This window comes from Salmo salar, chromosome 14 (assembly GCF_965601325.2).
Source record: "Salmo salar chromosome 14, fSalSal1, whole genome shotgun sequence".
NCBI lineage: Eukaryota > Metazoa > Chordata > Actinopteri > Salmoniformes > Salmonidae > Salmo > Salmo salar.
Window position 1 is genome coordinate 33,090,001 of NC_138304.1, and position 20,630 is coordinate 33,110,630.

Sequence of the window (20,630 nt, forward strand, 5' to 3'; positions counted from 1 at the left end):
GGTCTCCTTCCCTTGTCCTCCATGTTGGATCAAACTGTTAACCCTCTGGATTAGTTCAGGACTCTCTCACTGGTCTTCCATGTTTGATCAGCTGGCAGAATAATACAACAAACACCAATGCCTGAATCGCAATATTTACACGAACCTGAACCATGCTGTCCTGGCTCAGATATTTTTTTTTCTTCAAATTGTCCTTTCCAGCAGGGTTCCAACAACTATGGTAACCAGGCCAGCTTGGCTCTGTAGTATAGAAAAGGGTATAATATATCTTTATCTACACTCATAAGTACATTCTAACTTCTGGCAGCTTGCCTGGCTCTGTGTGAAGGCTCAGAGTTTTTTTTTTATCAAGTTGGAAATGATCTACGGTGCCTTCAGAAAGTATTCATATCCCTTGACTTATTCCACATTTTGTTGTGTTGAATTCTGAATTCAAAATGTATTAAATGTATTTGTTTTTCACCCATCTACACACAATACCCATAATGACAAAATGAAAACATGTTTTTAGAAATGTTAGCACATTTATTGAAAATGAAAAACAGAAATATCTCATTTACATAAATATTTACACCCACAAGTCAATACATGTTAGAATCCCCTTTGGCAGCTATTACTGCTCTGAGTGTTTCTGGGTAAGCTGGTCTTGTCCTTTCCAGCATGGTTCCAGCAGTTATGGTAACCAGGCCAGCACGGTACAGCTCTGCTTGGCTCTGTAGTATAGAAAAGGGTTTAATATATCTTTATCTACACTCATACACTCGGGCGGCAGGTACCCTAGTGGTTAGAGCATTGGGCCTGTAACCTGAAAGGTTGCTGGATCAAATCCCCGGGCTGACAAGGGGAAAAAATCTGTCGTTCTGCCCATGAACAAGGCAGTTAACCCACTGTTCCCTGGTTGGCTGTCGTAAATAAGAATTTGTTCTTAACTGACTTGCCTAGTTAAATAAAATAAAACTTTTAAAGCGTTGTACAATATTAGCACATAATTCTTCAAGATCTGTCAAGTTGCTTGTTGATCATTGCTGGACAGCCAAGTCTTGCCATAGATTTTCAAGCAGATTTAAGTCAAAACAGTAACTAGGCCACTCATGTCGTCTTGGTAACCAACACCAGTGTATATTATTTTTTATTCTGTACAGGCTTCCTTCTTTTCACTCTGTAATTTAGGTTAGTATTGTTGAGTAAATACAATGTTGATCCATCCTCAGTTTTCTCCTATCACAGCCATTAAACTCTGTAACTGGTTTAAAGTCACCACGCCTCATGGTGAAATCCCTGAACTGTTTCCTTCTTCTCCGGTAACTGAGTTAGGAAGGACGCCTGTATCTTTGTAGTGACTGGGTGTAGTGTATTGATACACCATGCAAAGTGTAATTAATAACTTCACCGTGCTCTAAGGGATATTCAATGTCTGCTTTTTTTTTTACCCATCTACCAATAGGTACCCTTCTTTGTGAAGCATTGGAAAACATCCCTGGTTTTTGTGGTTGAATCTGTTTGAAATTCACTGCTCGACTGGGGACCTTACAGATAATTGTATGTGTGGGGTACAGAGATGAGGTAGTCCTTCAAAAAAATTATGTTAAACACTATTATTGCACACAGTGTGAGTCCATGAAACTTATTATGTGACTTGTAAAGCACACTTTTACTCCTGAACATATTTAGACTTGCTATAACAAAGTGGTTGAATACTTATTGACTCAAAACATTTCAGCTTCTACTTTTTAAATAATTTGTACAATTTTCTAAAAACACAAGTTTCTAAAAACACACTGACATTATGGGGTATTGTGTGTAGGCCAGTGATACAAAATCTCAGTTTCTTACATTTTTAATTGAGGCTCTAAGAAAAAAAAATTGGGGGGAAAAAGTCAAGGGTTGTGAATACTTTCTGAAGGCACTGTATCTTACATAAGTTGGTGTGCATGTGTGTGTCGGGCTGCATCTCAGGTCATTAACTGAAAATGTGTCAATTTGGTTAAGGGAGTAAACGCTTGCTGTCCTTATCATCTCACAGATAAGAATTACATTTTTATTTTCTTACAGAGCTAGTTATATCTTTCGTTTTTAAGCCAAACCACAGTGGAATATTGATAAGATGGTTAAACCGCTAAGTCCCAGTTTCCGCCCTTGTTGCTTGCCTATGTGAGCCAGTTTGGTCAGTGTGGTGTCCTGTAGTGGTTTGTTTCTCTGGCTGGTGCTGATGGTTGTGTTGGTGTTTGCAGGGTGTGATAGTTGGTGTGGATGAGGACATGGCCTACTCCTGGCCAGTCTGCAGCTTATGTGGGAGTAACTGCTTGGAGATGGCACCCCAAAAGCTGTAAGTCTTCAATGCACTTGCTGATAAGCTATACTGGATAAGCCTAATAAACTGATTGAATTATTGGTTTCCCAATACAATAGAATCTAATAACTGAATTTTTCCCAGAGGGGTCTTCGGTATTATGGTTGAAATGTGAAGTCATCATCTGCATTATAACACCTTATGTCTGTGTTGTCTCTAGTCAATCATTAGATTGTGTGGCTTGTGATTCCCTGGCGAGAGTCTGTGATTTTGAGTTCTAGTTATGTGAATGTGCATTGGCAAATGGCTGTATTTTCAATGTGTGATAGCAGTGTATACGCATATATTAACAGAAATTGAAGTATGATCAAATCTAATCTTAATCAAGGTGTGAGCTCAAAACATCTTATCACTTTAAGGGTATCCTCATACTTCTGTATTTTCTTACAGCGTCGCTGTCAAATAAAGTCTTTGATTGTATCGTTATGGGAACGTGAAACAGTCGAAAAATGCTCTGAAATAAAGTCCATGCTTATAATATCTTATAACATTCTTATAATGCATGTGCTGTAATATATGAAGAACTGTAGTTTGATGGACCAGTACAGACCATTCAAACACCTAGTATGGTGACTATTCTCTCTCTCTGCTGTTTTCTAGCTCCAGCAGAGCACCGTCATGTCTGTGTTGTACTCTGCAGCCTCTGGCCATGAGGTGAGTTCTCTCTCTCTGCTGTTTTCTAGCTCCAGCAGAGCACCGTCATGTCTGTGTTGTACTCTGCAGCCTCTGGCCATGAGGTGAGTTCTCTCTCTCTGCTGTTTTCTAGCTCCAGCAGAGCACCGTCATGTCTGTGTTGTACTCTGCAGCCTCTGGCCATGAGGTGAGTTCTCTCTCTCTGCTGTTTTCTAGCTCCAGCAGAGCACCGTCATGTCTGTGTTGTACTCTGCAGCCTCTGGCCATGAGGTGAGTTCTCTCTCTCTGCTGTTTTCTAGCTCCAGCAGAGCACCGTCATGTCTGTGTTGTACTCTGCAGCCTCTGACCATGAGGTGAGTTCTCTCTCTCTGCTGTTTTCTAGCTCCAGCAGAGCACCGTCATGTCTGTGTTGTACTCTGCAGCCTCTGGCCATGAGGTGAGTTCTCTCTCTCTGCTGTTTTCTAGCTCCAGCAGAGCACCGTCATGTCTGTGTTGTACTCTGCAGCCTCTGGCCATGAGGTGAGTTCTCTCTCGCTCACCTGTTATGTAATATACGGTACATTACCTTCCTTTATTTATGTAGACAGTGCTTATCTCTCAGTTAAGTGTGGTTAAGTGCACCTGTACAGCATCTGGATCCTCCCATGTGTCAGAACAAACTCAGTATATTTGCTGACACAGTGACATCATTGTCATCTGTCCAATGTCCCATAGTTAGACTGTGATAAGAGATCTGTGTCACGTTGGTAACAATGATTTGGGAGACAGGCGCAGGAATGCGTAATAGTTTTTTCAATTATAACCCAAATTACAACGTGCCGTGTAAAGGCACGGGGACGAACGCCAAACAAACACGTACACAAAACACAGGGTTGAAACCCAAGCAAAAGAGCGAGGAGTACCTCGAATAAATACAGACACGCACAATGATTAACACACGGGACGAGACCCGTAATCATCTGCGCAATCCACAAGGTCACGAAAGCCCAAAACACTCAGCACAGGTACTCACATGCACCAACGGACATTGTAACAATAATCCACAGCACCATGGTGCACAAAGGCCACATATATACAAATACAATCAGTGGGAATAGGGGCCAGGTGTGCGCAATGAAAGTTCCGGAGGGATCCGTGACAATCTGTTTAGAACAATGGCCTCACACACTCACACAGATCAATAGTGTAAGAGAAGCCACACGATACTAGTGTCGCTGAAGTTGGATCTATATTGCCTTCTAATATACAACCACTAGTTTCACCACATACCACCATCAGAGCCATATATCTAAATGTATGCCTCTGACCATCATATACCATCGAGCATTCTTGGTATATTCTTGGCTTACATCCATTATTGAGAATCCGGGCAACCCAGGTTAACTGAAGTGGATCAGCACCACATACCGTACCCAGTACATATATTGTCTATTGAATTTTTGCATTAGGTGTTTTCCCCCCGCCAATCTAATAATAACAATATTGTGTTTTGTCGTCAGAAACTATATGATAAGAGTAACATTGACATTTGATGGTTAGCTTAGCTCCAACTTTTGTTCTCATTGAGCATGTCTAACTTGTATGTAAGACCATAGCCTAGGACTATTGACCCATGGTTAGGTTTTGATTGCCCATGTGCTGGAGTTTCCAGGTTACACGGCGGAGAATGTGTTGGGGAGGGAGGTGGGCCCCATCAGCGCTTACGTCCGTGTGGTCACCAGGAAACCTGCCCTGTGCATCGGCCTGGAAGACATCTGCCTCTGAGGCTGTCAAAGTGGGGAGTGGGACCCCATGAAATAAATCTGAAAGACTGAGGCCTCCTCAGCCCAGCCCCACAAGCTCTCTCTGTACAGAATGTGAATAATTGGTGAAAAAATAGATCTGTTTGTGTGTTACTGATGACGCGTTAGGACCCAGGAGCTGACAACCCAAGGTTAGAACTGACAGACCAGAGAGGAGTAACATATGTCAAACTTGGCCCACGTGGGTCCAACTGGTGACTGTAAAATATGCCTGTTTGCTGTAAATAGCTACACGTTTCTCTGTGTTTCCTTGAATATCTACCTCCTAATATATCTCTGAAGATGAATGGTGCTTATACTCAGTCAATAAACCTTGTATTATGCTAGTGTATGTATAGTTCTTTTTTTTATTTTTTATTATTTGACCTTTTTCTGGTCTTTATTTAAATAGCTATGAAAATGTCATTCTACAGAGGTGGCCCAACTCCAACAGAGGTAGATTCCTGGCACCACCAGATCCAAATAAAACCCACTTTAACCATTCCAAGTCATTTATAATCACTGATGTGTACTAATAATCTATGCATCCCAAACACACACATAGACCAGATGATTTGTATGACTTTTCAGCACTTTTATTAGAGATTCCATATAGACAAATATTTCAAGTTTTTTATACGAACTATATAAAAATGTGAGCATGCTCTTGCTCGTATACAAAGTCTGGAATGATAAAACATGTATCATATCTGGTATAAGAATATGGAAATGAAGTGGTAAAATAATTTAATATACAAAAACATTTTTCCCAAAAACGATTATGGCAGCAATATGGGAGTAGGCCTCCGGTTTCCAGTACATTTCCAGTGCCATAAATGTTCGCTTGTTTGTAATGCATCTGTTACACAGATGGTAATAAAAGTCTGTTGAGGTATGTTTTTCAAAAGTTCATTAGAAAGTGACAATTTATCACCGGATGTCCCCACCCGTGGCCCCCACAAACGAGGAATTGTGATTGGGAAGCTGCTTGAAAAAATCCCTCAGCCCAGTGAGCTCACGGTTTAGCTGATCGATGGTTTTGTGTAATCTGTCATTCTCTGAACCCAGTTCAAGCATATTTTGCTGCATTTCCACGTTGCGTTGCTTTGCCTTGTCCCTGCTTTTCCTCACCGCAACGTTATTCCTCTCGCGTCTCTGGCGGTACTCATGACTGTACCTGTCAACATTCTTTTTCACTCTGTCCTTGCCGATCTTCCGAGGAGAGGAATGGGTTGAGCTGACACCGGAGTGGCTTGAGATGGGCTCTGGGGTTGTTGGCGGAGTTGGTTGTCCCATGAGACGGCTCACGGAGGTCTTTTCGCAGGTTTCTATCTGGGAAGGTAACGACGAGGACATGTCACTGTCGCTCCAGTCCGATTCCTGCTTGATCGGTGCGCTGAAGGCCCCCTTGTCAAATCCCCCCTTGAGCTTCCTCTCGGTCTCTTTTTGGCTTCCAAATGCGTATGCGTTGGTTGAACAACTTGACATATGTTGCATGTTGCTGGACGATGTAGTCGAGGCTGACATGCAGAAGTCGGTCTTTTCTTGCTTCACAGTGTTGAATAAGTCAAGGAAAAGTTCATCGTTGCAGAGTTCCAGGTGTGGCACTGCTGTCATCGACTCGATGTAGGAGCTGAAGTCGATGGCGCTCTCGTCGTCGTACATAGCAGGGGCTGTACTTAGCTCGGCCATGGTGCTTTCCTCGCCCGTGTCATGATCACCTCTACTGGGTTTACAGACCCCCTGGAGACCGCTGCTCAGTTTATTGTCGTAGAAGTTGATAGGCTCCACCGCCCAACTCATGTTGCATTGTGAAGACACGCACTGAGGATCCAGGCTGTATATGTCGCACATGAACTCTGCTTTCTGCCTTCGTGGGATCGGACGTCAATATATTTCGTTAGTAGTCAAGTAGTTGGAACAAGCTTGATACAATGCAACAATGTATCACGCTCACTCTGTATTAATATAGCTTCTTTTTATTTTCCACACCGTTGCTTCTTTCAAGTGGTGTTTAGGTTTATCCTAAAATAGTGGCTGTATAGACACTGTAGGTTATGACCTGTTTCTAACTTCTCTGAAGCGTCTGTATTTCGCGGAGTGTATTTTGTACTTTCCCCTGCTTACGTCAAAGGTTTAACTCCCCCTTTGACAAGCCAGTAGAGTTGAGTTTGAATCACGTGGTCGCCTCTTTACTACGCCACCCTCTTTACTACGAGTGTATTGATTTACAAGTGCATAATATCATGCTGCGTATACCAAGCCAGAGTTTATAGACCCCTTTGTATTTGCAAACATTGCCGCAAGAGGGCGATGCGGGTCTCTATTTACATGTTGTTTATGAGTGCATTTCACACTACTTTTGGATTATAATTGGATGTTAAGGCTCGTATGAATGTCCTGCTTAATATAATGTGTGTGTCATAATCGCAAATCAACTGCATTAATGCTTAAAAAACACTTCAACTTCAACCAGTAAAATGGCGCTTTGGCTAACTTTTGCTACAGTTTATGCCAATGAGCATAAGCATTCTAGATAATAACTGCTGCATCCAAAATAATTATTTTACAAAAAAAGATTGGAGATGGCTTTCTTACTGCAGTCAAGAGTCGCGCGTGACGTCAGTGTGTAGCGTACTGAAAGGGTCTACGGGCTTCAATCACCTGTAAACAGGCAATTGAGGTCTGAGGTCACGCTGAGGACTACTTCTGTCTGTAATAAAGCCCTTTTACAGGAAAAAATGGGTCGGCCTTGTTTCCAAGTGGGTGGACCTATGCTCTCCCAAACCCACCCATGGCTGCACCCCTGCCCAGTCATTTGAAATCCATAGATTATGGCCTAATTATTTTATTTCAATTGATTGATTTCCTTATATGAACTGTAACTCAGCAAAATCATTGGAATTGTTGCATGTTACGTTTATATTTTTGTTCAGTATATTTGTAATCACTCATTTGGTGTTAAACAATTGCTGTTCAAAATACGCAGTTATCTACGTGAATGAAATTCAATGTCCATGATGACCCTGGAAATTATGATTGTTATTTATTTTATATGTTACTATATAGCAGGGAATGCAGTCATTAGTTATAAGAGCAATTCTGCATGTTTGATGTGTTCCCACGGATATGCATTCGGTATTTTTCCATTGATGATATTCGGAACACATAGACATTCTAGTGGCACATATGCAACCTGGCAAACATTGACACTATGGCCCCTGAGTGGAATATATGTAGGGCTAAACGAAATCAGAAGGGGTGGTTACCCAGCCATTTTAGGTACACACACAGTTATTGCAGTGAAAAGAATGGGTCTAGTACTGAAAAGAAGAATGAAAGGCTACAATAAATACAATTATTAATGTACTTCATGAAAAATGTTAACAACCGTATTTACTGATCTAAGACATTGACACCGGAACCCCCTCGATGTGCACGTGCTAATGGTTAGCGCTCAAGTCGTTTTGCTTTGCTATTGGTGCAAAGTTTCCCGGGAATATTACGTGCCAACCACAATTTCGCGCCAAATTCATTGCAGCCGCACGACATAGCTACATCCTACAGAAGGTAAGATTGTAAGATATTTCTATAGTATCAGAAGATAAATTAACGATATGGGTCATTTCGTATTGAATCTTTTATGTTATTAAAGCGAATTCAGATTACCTATATGTGTTTGGGAGTTAAAGTAATGTCACACAGTAATCTACTGGTTTTCCTCGGCTAAGTTAGTGTCTTGCACGCTATAACGTTAGCTAGCTACTGTTTACACTTGTCTTGAACATGCCAGCCATTATGTTATTTAATTCAACATGATGATGATGCTTAATTTAGAGGAAGTAGGTAGTTTAGGATTTATTAAAAAAATATTTTCTTTCTAGTTTATAAGTTTTTCGGACGTCTCTAGTCAACTACCCAGATAACTAGCTAGCTAATGTTGTTAGTTAGCTGGCTAGTATGCATTGTTTCACTTTCATTGCACATGTCAAAAGGATGCAAGTAGCAACAACTAGCCTGGCGTTGTTATTATTATCTAACTGTAACTCAACTTCGCTATGTTACATGCTGGTTGCATAATGTTTTTGTAAAAGTCAATTACGCATGCATGTATTTAACTTTTTTGTTTTTGACTGTTTTAGCTAATCAACCAGATTGTATTTCCAGGACCTGTGATCATTCAGGATGTCTTCACCAACATCAACTCCCGGTGGAAGCAAGCGCAGTAGGGATGACATTCCAGTCACTCGTAAGTTGTACAGAAACAGGTTATATGAGTCATATTTACAGAGTTATGTTGATTGTTGACTTGTATATGTATTTTTTCTGTCTGTAGCCAGCAGTGATGGCCTGGTCTCTCCTCCTTCCCAGCGGCGACGAGGTCAGGACTCATCCAACGGGGATCTGCCAGCCATGCCCACATCTCCAGCTACAGATATTGCCAGCCCTGCAGTCCATGACACTTCTCTGTTCTCCAGCCCACGCCGTTCAGGTAACTGCCTTACCATCATTGACACACAGAATGCTGCTTGATGCTATTTGAGAGTCTTTTTTGCAGTTATAAAAAGGTTTAATTCTGCAGTATTGCCATTTCTGGTACGGAAACACTTCTCCAGGCTTTGTGACATCAGGGCCCGTATCCACAAAGCATCCCAGAATAGGAGTGCTGATCTAGGATCAGTTGTATATGGACAGATCCTAGATCAGCACTCCTACTCTGATATGCTTTGTGGATACGGGCCCAGATCATTTGTGCAACAACTGCAAAAAATAAACTGGAACTGTACTTGAAAGAACTGAGATGCTGACCCTTTGATATCACTCAATGTCATGTCAATGTCCTATCCTCTTCTCCCCAGTTCTCCCCAGTGAGGTGGACATGAGCTCCCCTCTGATGTACGGGACTCCTAGCTCCAGGGTGGAGGGGACCCCCCGCAGTGGCGTGCGTGGCACCCCAGTCAGACAGCGCCCTGACCTGGGATCTGTCAGGAAGGCCCCCCAGGTGGACCTCCACACCGAGCCGGTCAGTAGGGAAACTCCTATATGGAGAATGATAGTCAGGAATTGTATAACTGCTAATGCTACAGAGATATAGAATGATACCATTAAATCTCTAACAGTTTAGGACATTTTCTACTCCACCAGCCAAGTGCAGATGGTGCAGTAGCCAGTGAGCAGGCAGCGGGACAGAAGCTGGTTATCTGGGGCACTGATGTCAACGTGGGAACGTGCAAGGAGAAGTTTCAGGTATGGAAGTTAAGTGTGCCTTCATTGGTGTAGAAAAATAAATAATGAAAATGTAATTGATAAAGAAAAGTTTAGTTAAATCTATTTAGATCGATAGAAGCTAGTTATCTGAATGCTTTTATTGTTAATTTTCCTACAGAGATTCCTGCAGAGGTTCATTGACCCCACATCTAATGAGGATGAGAATGCTGGTTTGGACCTGAATGAGCCTCTCTACATGCAGAAGCTGGAGGAGGTAGGGTCTCCCATCTGTGTGACACCAAAACGGTGATCAACCATTTACCTCTAGTTCATCTTGGATTTGGTTTTCTTGAGAAAAGTAATGCAACATTTTGCTTGTCATTTTGCAGTGATGTTAATTTTCTTTTTCTGTTGTCCCTCTAGATCAGTGTGATTGGTGAGCCTGTGCTGAATGTCAACTGCAGCCATGTGCAGTCCTTTGATGCAGACCTGTACAGGCAGCTCATCTCCTACCCCCAGGTAAATACACATGCATACATGTGCCAGATGGTCTTGCACATTAATATTAATGGAGGATAGTGAGCTATGAATGCAAAGTAAAAACAAAAATCCCTTATGACCGTATTAAATCCAATTGTGACAGCAAGCACAGGCGGTTTTCTTTCTTTATCTGCCATTTATTACCATGGGCCTGCCCATAGAGATACAATATGTTTAATGATGTGGGCATACCAATATAAATGGTGATTCATAACGTTTCTCCTAAATCTATATCACAGGAAGTCATCCCTACATTTGACATGGCTGTCAACGAGCTGTTCTTCGAGCGTTTCCCAGACTCCATCTTGGAACACCAGATCCAGGTGCGGCCATACAACGCCCTGAAGACCAGGAACATGAGGAGCCTAAACCCTGAAGGTAATAGTCTAGACTAGGGGTCTCAACCTTTTTTTAGCATGAGAGCTACAAAAACAAAACGTTGCGAGCTACTGCGTCTTTTTTTAAATAGATTTCAAATAGGTACATTCTCTTCTCTGGTGTACAATAGCTGTGTTTTCTGTCAATATAGCTAGTAAAAGAATGGTAATAAACAACTTTAAGGGGCCCTATCAAATTATTTTTATATTTATATATTTTTTCCCCTGGTTTGGTATTTTTAATCTTTTTTTAATTTATTTTTTACTCTCAATATTACAATTATTCATAGACAAACAACAAATGGATGGTCTGAGCATAAACACCTTACATAAGTATTCAGACCCTTTGCTATGAGAGTCGATATTGAGCTCAGGTGCATCCTGTTTCCATTGATCATCCTTGATGTTTCTACAACTTGATTGGAGTCCACCTGTAGTAAATTCAATTGATTGGACATGATTTGGAAAGGCACACTCCTGTCTATGTAAGGTCCCACAGTTGACAGTGCAGGTCAAAGCAAAAAATAAGCCATGCGGTGGAAGGAATTGTCCGTAGAGCTCCGAGACAGGATTGTGTCGAGGCACAGATCTGGGGAAGGGTACCAAAAAATGTCTGCAGCATTGAAGACCCCCAAGAACACAGTGGCCTCCATCATTCTTAAATGGAAGAAGTTTAGAACCACCAAAACTGTTTTTAGAGCTGGCCGCCCAGCCAAACTGAGCAATCGGGGAAGAAGGGCCTTGGTCAGGGAGGTGACCAAGAACCCAGTGGTCACTCTCTGACAGAGTTCCTCTGTAGAAATGGGAGAACCTTTCAGAAGGACAACCATCTCTGCAGCACTCCACCAATCAGGCCTTTATGGTAGAGTGGCCAGATGGAAGCCACTCCTAAGTAAAAGGCACATGACAGCCCGCTTGAGTTTGCCAAAAGACACCTAAAGGACTCTCAGACCATGAGAAAGAAGATTTTCTGGTTTGATTGAACTCTTTGTTCTGAATGCCAAGCGTCTGGAGGAAAACTGGCACCATTCCTATGGTGAAGCATGGTGGTGGCAGCAGCATGCTGTGGGGATCTTTTTCAGGGACTGAGAGACTTGTCAGGATCGAGGGAAAGATGAACGGTGCAAAGTACAGAGAGATTCTTGATGAAAACCTGCGCCAGAGCGCTCAGGACCTCCGACTGGGGCGAAGGTTCACCTTCCAACAGGACAACGACCCTTAGCACACAGTCAAGACAACGCAGGAGTGGCTTCGGGACAAGTCTCTGAGAGTGACCCAGCCAGAGCCTGAACTTGAACCTGATCGAACACCTCTGGAGAGACCTGAAAATAGCTGTGCAGTGACGCTCCCCATCCAACCTGACAGAGCTTGAGAGTATCTGCAGAGAAGAATGGGAGAAACTCCCCAAATACAGGTGTGCCAAGCTTGTAGCGTCATACCCAGGAAGACCCGAGGCTGTAACCTCTGCCAAAGGTGCTTCAACAAAGTACTGAGTTAAGGGTCTGAAATACTTATGTAAATGTGATATTTCAGTTTTATATTTTTATAAATTTGCCAAAATGTATAAATACCTGGTTTTGCTTTGTCATTATGGGGTATTATGTGTAGCTTGATGAGAGAAAAAAAAACAATGTATTAATTTTTAGATTAAGGCTGTAACGTAACAATGTGGGAAAAAGATCTAGCTGGTCTGGGCCATGTCATATTATGGATGTCTAGCTTCCCTGAACAACTCATGCAGATCTGTTGGAGACCCCTGGTCTGGGCCATGTCATATTATGGATGTCTAGCTTCCCTGAACGACCCATGCAGATCTGTTGGAGACCCCTGGTCTGGGCCATGTCATATTATGGATGTCTAGCTTCCCTGAACGACCCATGCAGATCTGTTGCACAATCATATGAAGAGTTAATCATGTTTTCTTTCAATTTCAAGCATTTGATCATGCGGCCTAGAGTGCCAAATGGTTTGCACTTTTGGGACTAAAGATCTATTTGAACCCAGGTCTGGTGCTTAATGATTTGTTTTTAATACAATCTTGCCTCGCTGTCCCTCTCCTCCCAGACATTGATCAGATGATCACCATCAGCGGCATGGTGATCAGGACCTCCCAGCTGATCCCAGAAATGCAGGAGGCCTTCTTCCAGTGCCAGGTGTGTGCCTTCTCTACCCGTGTGGAGGTGGACCGTGGCCGCATCGCAGAACCTGCAGTGTGCCGCAACTGCAACACCACCCACAGCCTGGCCCTCATCCATAACCGCTCTGCCTTCTCCGACAAACAGATGGTGAGCTATGGGGAGAGGAAGAAGGCACCAGTAGTTGTTTTTTATAGTAGGACAAGACACCAATACATGAACTACTGAACCATCTGCAACTAGAGCCGATCCGTATAGACCTGGTCGATCCAGGGGCCGTGCTGTGTGTGTTGGCTACTGTGAGTGTGAGCAAGTGACACGTGGGAGATACGACAACCAACCAAGCCGACTCGTGCTACAGTAGACTAATATCTGCCCATAGCTAGGTTATTTATCATCCAATATGATTACTCAGTACCTGTCTTGACTGCATCAAACCAGGAGAAACTAGTTAAGCTAGCTTAGCCAATCAAGGCATGCGTTTTCTCGTCCTACACAATAACAAACAACTCCATTCAAAATATTAAGTAGCCGCCTGCCTGTTAGCCTGTACTTCCTTTTCACTTTGAATTCCGTCATTTTAATTCCATCTTCCATTTATTAGATATCTCATAACTCTTGCCACACACGGAGGTAAAATGTACCCCCGCACATTGACTCAGTACCAGCACCCCCTGTATATAACCTTGTTATTGAATTTTTTACTTTAGTTTATTTAGTAAATATTTTCTTAACTCTATTTCTTGAACTGCATTGTTGGTTAAGGGCTTGTAAGTAAGCATTTCACAGTAAGATCTACACCTGTTGTATTTGGCACGTCACATGATTTGTAGCCTATTGCTGCTTTGACTTACGATTGTCCAACAACAAGGTACACGCGCCACTATTGTGAAAAGAGCAGCAGCATAAATGCATACAATTTCTCTCTACTGCAGCAGTCTTGTTCAGCTGTGTACGGGTCCTTCCAGACAAGTCAGTTAAAGTTACACATACCCGTGACAATCAGATCCAACCCAGAACTTTGACATTATTTAGAATTCTGGATCCGGACCCGCTCGGGTCTCAGGTATTCGGGTACAGGTGGATCCTTGAATACCTCTACCAAGGAGAGGGGATGTCTTTATACTGTACGACAGTCTGCTTACCTTCAATGGAAGATATACTTTTCTTTGATGCTGTTGGAACAGAGCTGATGGGATAATGGTTTAGTTACCCATTAGAGCTTATCTTCCTGGGTTAGTTCACAAATACAATACTAGTGTATTCCCAGCCACAACTAAAGAAGCAGAGATCCTTTTTTCTCACTGATGAATTTTCTCCTCTCTGTTTTTCAGATCAAAGTGCAGGAGTCTCCTGATGACATGCCTGCTGGGCAGACCCCTCACACCACCATAGTGTACGCTCACAACGACCTGGTCGACAAAGTACAGCCAGGAGACCGCATCAACATCACTGGTGAGCTGTTTGACCCGCAAAAGAAATAGCTTTGAACTGATGGCTGTATAGCTTTGCTGTTGGTGATATGGTCACACAGGCTATGAAGGGCTAAGAGTTTTAACTTTCCATGTGATCTGACCAAGAAAGACTCTGCTCTAGTTAAAGAGGCAATCCGCAGTTGCTACACCAATTTTTTGACTTATATATGAATTAGATATACTCATTGACTTTTGAGGAATATAACTTAAACTAAGCTCATGAGGCACTTAACCTGTTGGGTCTAGGGGGCAGCATTTGCACGTCTGGATAAAAAAAATGTACCCGATTTAATCTGGTTACTAATCCTACCCAGTAACTAGAATATGCATATACTTATTATATATGGATAGAAAACACTCTAAAGTTTCTAAAACTGTTTGAATGGTGTCTGTGAGTATAACAGAACTCATTTGGCAGGCAAAACCCTGAGACATTTTCTGACAGGAAGTGGATACCTGATGTGTTGTATTGACTTTAAACCTATCCCATTGAAAAACACAGGGGCTTAGGAATATTTTGGCACTTCCTATTGCTTCCACTAGATGTCACCAGCCTTTACAAAGTGTTTTGAGTCTTCTGGAGGGAGATCTGACCGAACAAGAGCCATGGAACGATGATGTCCCATTAGACACCTGGCGCGCGAGTTCATGTTGGGTACCCTCGTTCCAATACGTTATAAAAGAGTATGCATTCGTCCACCTTGAATATTATTCATGTTCTGGTTAAAAAAGGCCCTAATGATTTATGCTATACAACGTTTGACATGTTTGAACGAACGGAAATATATTTTTTCCCCTCGTTCATGACGAGAAGTCCGGCTGGCTTACATCATGTGCTAACGAGACGGAGATTTTTGGACATAAATGATGAGCTTTTTTGAACAAAACTACATTCGTTATGGACCTGTGATACCTGGAAGTGACATCTGATGAAGAGAATCAAAGGTAATGGATTATTTACATAGTATTTTTGATTTTAGATCTCCCCAACATGACGTCTAGTCTGTATCGCAACGCGTATTTTTCTGGGCGCAGTGCTCAGATTATTGCAAAGTGTGATTTCCCAGTAAGGTTATTTTTAAATCTGGCAAGTTGATTGAGTTCAAGAGATGTAAATCTATAATTCTTTAAATGACAATATAATATTTTACCAATGTTTTCTAATTTTAATTATTTAATTTGTGACGCTGACTTGACTGCCGGTTATTGGAGGGAAACGATTTCCTCAACATCAATGCCATAGTAAAACGCTGTTTTTGGATATAAATATGAACTTGATAGAACTAAAAATGCATGCATTGTCTAACATAATGTCCTAGGAGTGTCATCTGATGGAGATTGTAAAAGGTTAGTGCATCATTTTAGCTGGTTTTATGGTTTTGGTGACCCTGTCTTTGACTTGACAAAACATTACACACAACTCTTGTAAATGTACTGTCCTAACATACTCTAAATTTATGCTTTCGCCGTAAAACCTTTTTGAAATCGTAAAACGTGGTTAGATTAAGGAGATGTTTATCTTTCAAATGGTGTAAAATAGTTGTATTTTTGAAAAATTTGAATTTTGACATTTATTTGGATTCAAATTTGCCGCTCTTGAAATGCACCTGCTGTTGATGGAGTGCACCACGGGTGGCACGCTAGCGTCCCACCTAGCCCCAAGAGGTTAACTGCCAGAAACCAAAATATAAGCTTGTTTTACTTCAATCTTTGTATACACTGTAAAACCTCAAAATATGCTTAAAGCTATCATTTCGATGTCTTTGATGGTCAGTCCTTGCGACAATAATTGTCTATGAATGGTGGTTACATTTCTCTAGGCCCATCCCTCAGCTTTTTTTTTACCAAAACAATGGCGGGGTGCCCACTTTATTGATTCAACTGCGGATTGTCCCTTTAAAGCCTATAACCATGGGCCTAGTTTTCCTGGTCCAGTCATGTCAGGTAAAGCTATTGGCCCTAGTCATGCATACTGCTGCTGTGCCTTACTGCAGTTTGGTCCTATAGACCCATTTTCTGTCCAAGTCATGAAAAGTTGCCCACGCAGTTCATCAGAAACATCTTTGTTTACAAAGCAGTGGATATGATCACATGCAACATAAAATGCAGCTTGTGCAAGTTAAACAAACACGTAATCAAATGGTTATCATCTACAATATCGCAGATGTCATCAGAGGATTGATTACCTAGCAAGCCAGCGAGGCAGGGTAATATATGCCAAATAGAGCTAGATAAAGCCAGAAGAATAATGTACTTGTTGAACATGGCTATAGCCATCAGCCTTGTGTGTTTTTATGGTGATCACTCACTCAGTTTGTCAAGGTTATGAGACTCCCAACAACAGTGTTAGCTATCCTTCTGCAGAGCTTTTTGATGTCAGGATGCACGTACATCACTAACGTGACATTTGATGGTAAACAGAAAATGACTATCGTCATTACTAAACTCATCTCCACAACAGGTATCTACAGAGCGGTTCCTATGCGTGAGAACCCTCGCCAGAGCACCGTGAAATCGGTGTACAAGACCCACATCGACGTCATCCACTTCCGTAAGACGGACGAGAAGCGCCTTCATGGGCTGGATGAGGATTCAGACCAGAAGCTTTTCACTGAGGAGCGCGTCCAGACACTGAAGGAGCTGGCCGCCAAACCGGACGTGTACGAGCGTCTGTCCTCCGCCCTGGCCCCCAGCATCTACGAACAAGAGGATATCAAGAAGGTCAGTGGGGATGGTTATCAACTATCAGTCAAGGATGAGTTTCCCAGAAGCAACATTGCAGCTCTAAGATCATATTTTCTACATTGCTTGCTGTGGTTATAAGATGTTTGTACGACAATGCTTTTGGGAAACTCGCCACAGGACAATTGTCCCATCGATCCCTTCAGATGACCATAGCAGTGTGGCGTCCTCTGCTGCCAGGGATGTGTAACTGCAGTCTTTCATATTAGTGGGTTTTGCTTTTATTCAACATCCATGAACAGTACTATAAAGTTTGTCATTCTTTTCCCAGGGCATTTTACTGCAGCAATTGTTTGATTTTGCCTGCATTTAGATTTTACTTTAATTGAAGTCATGACCAGGACGAACTTTCTCTTCCACAGGGTATTCTTCTCCAGCTGTTCGGGGGCACCCGTAAAGACTTCAGCCAGACAGGCCGCGGTAACTTCCGTGCCGAGGTTAACATCCTGCTCTGTGGGGACCCCGGTACCTCCAAGTCCCAGCTGTTGCAGTACGTGTTTAACCTGGTGCCCCGCGGTCAGTACACGTCTGGGAAGGGCTCCAGCGCCGTGGGCCTCACAGCCTACGTGATGAAGGACCCAGAGACCAAGCAGCTTGTACTGCAGACCGGAGCCCTGGTGCTCAGTGATAACGGGATATGCTGTATTGATGAGTTTGACAAGATGAGTGACAGCACGCGCTCTGTGCTGCATGAGGTCATGGAGCAGCAGACTCTCTCCATTGCCAAGGTGGGTTTAGAAAAGGACAAAACAAGTTGAGACTGAAGTTTCAGCGCAATGCTCAGGACTAGTCCTAATGACCAGTGCACTTCTGAAAAACGTTACATTTTTACGTGTTGAATTTGGTGTTGCTAACAGAATGATGAAATAGTTTTCCTACTGTAGAAGCATTCTGATTTGTTTCTGTTTTGATAGATTGTTAGTAATGGTGAACGACAGGGTAGTTTCTCACAAAGCACTTCTCTTTGTGCAGGCTGGAATTATTTGCCAGCTCAATGCTCGCACCTCCGTCCTGGCAGCAGCCAATCCCGTGGAGTCTCAGTGGAACCCCAAGAAGACAACCATCGAGAACATCCAGCTCCCTCACACACTGCTGTCAAGGTAAATATTACCTGATAGCTTAACAGCCCTGAACACTGTTGATATATGGTGTTGATTGTCAATAATATCCTATTTGGGTCGCTTCACTGACGGCCACTGAACCGCAAACAACTGAGACTTGTTGGCATAGATAAATGTTGCACTCACAACATGCATATAATTTACATTTTAGTAATTTAGCAGATACTCTTATCCACAGCGACTTACAGGAGCAATTAGGGTTAAGTGCCTTGCTCAAGGGCCCATCAACATACTTTTCACTTAGTCGGCTCAGGGATTCAAACTGGCGACCTTTCGGTTACTGGCTCAATGCTCTTATGAGCTGTTGTAAATCAATAAGGTTTATGTATGTTAGTTATTATATAATCAAAATGCCATTTTCTTCCCTACAGATTTGATCTGATCTTCCTGATGCTGGATCCTCAAGACGAGGCGTACGACCGTCGCCTGGCTCACCACCTGGTGGCGCTCTACTATCAGAGCGAGGAGCAGATCGAGGAAGAGTTCCTGGACATGGCAGTGCTGAAGGACTACATTGCATACGCTCGCACTTACATCAACCCCAGACTGAACGAAGAAGCCAGCCAGGCACTCATTGAAGTACGATATCATTTAAATAAAATGCTCCAAGTTAAAAGTGGTTGTGATGTAGATGTAACTTCAGGGCCTGACATTAGCACCATGCCACCAGATAAATGCTGGGGGGAAAAAAGTATTGAGTGACTGGCTAGTAAACAAATGTCATCCATCCACTGGCTTCTGGAGGAAAATATTTGATTCTGGCCCCGAGTTGTGTGAAAGTGCTGGTTCCAGGTTTAGGCCAGACAAAGACCTTCTGGTCAACGTTGCACTTAAATATCATGCGAGAGCATTCAAAAGTGTATAAGGGCTTTATAAAGAAATTGGATTGACTGTATGGGTATCTTTCTCTCTCCCAGGCCTATGTGGACATGAGGAAGATCGGCAGTGGGCGGGGGATGGTGTCTGCCTACCCCAGGCAGCTGGAGTCTCTGATCCGACTGGCCGAGGCCCATGCCAAGGTGCGCTTCTCTGACAAGGTGGAGACAGTCGACGTGGAGGAGGCCAAGAGACTGCACCGTGAGGCCCTCAAGCAGTCTGCTACAGACCCCAGGACTGGCTTCGTAGACATCTCCATTCTCACAACTGGTATGGAAGCCTTTGTCTAAAACAACACCTTTTCCACTAGCACTGACTGCTGATAAATACTTTAAGGGAAAATTGACTTGATACGATTTGTGATGTCTCACCTAGCTATCTTAAGATGAAAGCACTAATTGTTATGTCGCTCTGCTAAATGACTAAAATGTCTGTAGTTCCTGGTCACATACTATGACAGCTCTTCAAATTCCTGTCTGCCATGCCATGTTTAATGTTTAGAATTGGTTGACTATGCAAACCCAACCTTAGTCAATATCTTAAAGTATTAACCTGTCTTGTTTTTACTCAATCCAGGAATGAGTGCCACAGCCCGTAAGCGTAAGGAGGAAGTGGCCCAGGCTCTGAAAAAAATGATCCAGTCCAGGGGAAAGACCCCTGCCATGAAATACCAGCAGCTGTTTGATGACCTCAGAGGACAGTCTGAAGCCGTAAGTAGTACCTACCAGCTCTGCTTTTCCTATTGATGAGAACTAACTATATAGGAAATGTATTTTAATTGGATGGCAGGCATATCTTCTGAATATGGTGTATATCTGACCCTTGTTTTCCCCCCAATTATTTCTTTTTTTCAGGCAATAACGAAGGACATGTTTGAAGAGGCTCTGCGTGCCCTGGCAGACGAAGACTATCTGACCGTCACTGGAAAGACTGTTCGCCTGCTGTAAAGAAACACACGCATCTCCCTTCTTTCCTTGTACAGTCATTGAATTCACATGTATTTCCCTGTAGCAACAGCTTTCTCTCTGTACTGAATACTGGTGTGTAAAGAATGTTTGACCATGTTGATGGCTAGCATTGTATGCTTTGTGATTCCTGGTAGTGCTTGGTGTCTCAATGTTATTATGGTGCGCAATAAATAAATGCTTTTGTATGTCATTTGGAATGTTGAGGGTTGCTTTTATTCTTTTTTTGTTGTTGTAATAAATTGATTTGTCCATAATATTTAAATGAACATTGGGCCAACAGAGAAGGGTGACTCAGTTTTACTCATGCTAATCATGGACAAATGCTGATGACAAACATGCCAGTGCTACAATGCACAACTATAACAAGGTGTGCCATGGTGACCGGCAGTTTGCACTTTGGAATACTGTATATAATTTTATTGTA

General features: G+C 42.6%; 2 protein-coding genes and 1 long non-coding RNA gene across 4 annotated transcripts in view; 2 read left to right on the top strand and 1 right to left on the bottom strand.

Moving 5' to 3' along the window:
• The window catches only part of LOC106569129 (uncharacterized), an 8,269-nt gene extending 3,641 nt beyond the window's left edge, over positions 1-4,628 (top strand). The window contains exons 2-3 of the long non-coding RNA XR_014380339.1: positions 2,232-2,326; positions 2,951-4,628. This is a non-coding gene — a long non-coding RNA (uncharacterized LOC106569129). The remainder of the gene's footprint in view (positions 1-2,231; positions 2,327-2,950) is intronic.
• Positions 4,629-5,345: 717 nt separating this feature from the next.
• Positions 5,346-6,843, bottom strand: LOC100196464 (CCAAT/enhancer binding protein (C/EBP), delta). Its single transcript, NM_001141493.2, is given in 1 exon segment — positions 5,346-6,843. A coding segment is annotated over 1 exon segment (924 nt). The 5' UTR covers positions 6,619-6,843; the 3' UTR covers positions 5,346-5,694.
• Positions 6,844-8,069: 1,226 nt separating this feature from the next.
• On the top strand, positions 8,070-20,396 carry LOC106569128 (DNA replication licensing factor mcm4). Of its 2 annotated transcripts, none has more exons than XM_014140128.3 (17): positions 8,070-8,334; positions 8,932-9,013; positions 9,101-9,256; positions 9,624-9,787; positions 9,910-10,011; positions 10,151-10,246; positions 10,396-10,491; positions 10,752-10,890; positions 12,954-13,174; positions 14,359-14,479; positions 16,961-17,220; positions 17,604-17,969; positions 18,214-18,341; positions 18,734-18,941; positions 19,280-19,508; positions 19,815-19,948; positions 20,093-20,396. In XM_014140128.3, exons 2-17 carry the CDS (start codon positions 8,950-8,952, stop codon positions 20,183-20,185), a joined length of 2,577 nt encoding a protein of 858 aa, XP_013995603.1. In that variant the 5' UTR covers positions 8,070-8,334; positions 8,932-8,949; the 3' UTR covers positions 20,186-20,396. The 2 variants fall into 2 exon arrangements, with proteins under 2 accessions (XP_013995603.1, XP_013995601.1); XM_014140126.3 differs by having other exon boundaries at positions 8,224-8,334; positions 8,907-9,013.
• Positions 20,397-20,630: the final 234 nt, after the last annotated feature.

Excerpts from the sequence above, each read along its gene's own strand:
- LOC106569128 (XM_014140128.3), top strand. The coding sequence starts at position 8,950 with ATGTCTTCACCAACATCAACTCCCGGTGGAAGCAAGCGCAGTAGGGAT. Across the intron at positions 9,257-9,623 it reads CTCCAGCCCACGCCGTTCAG|TTCTCCCCAGTGAGGTGGAC; the intron begins GTAACTGCCTTA and ends TCTTCTCCCCAG. Across the intron at positions 17,221-17,603 it reads AACAAGAGGATATCAAGAAG|GGTATTCTTCTCCAGCTGTT; the intron begins GTCAGTGGGGAT and ends TCTCTTCCACAG.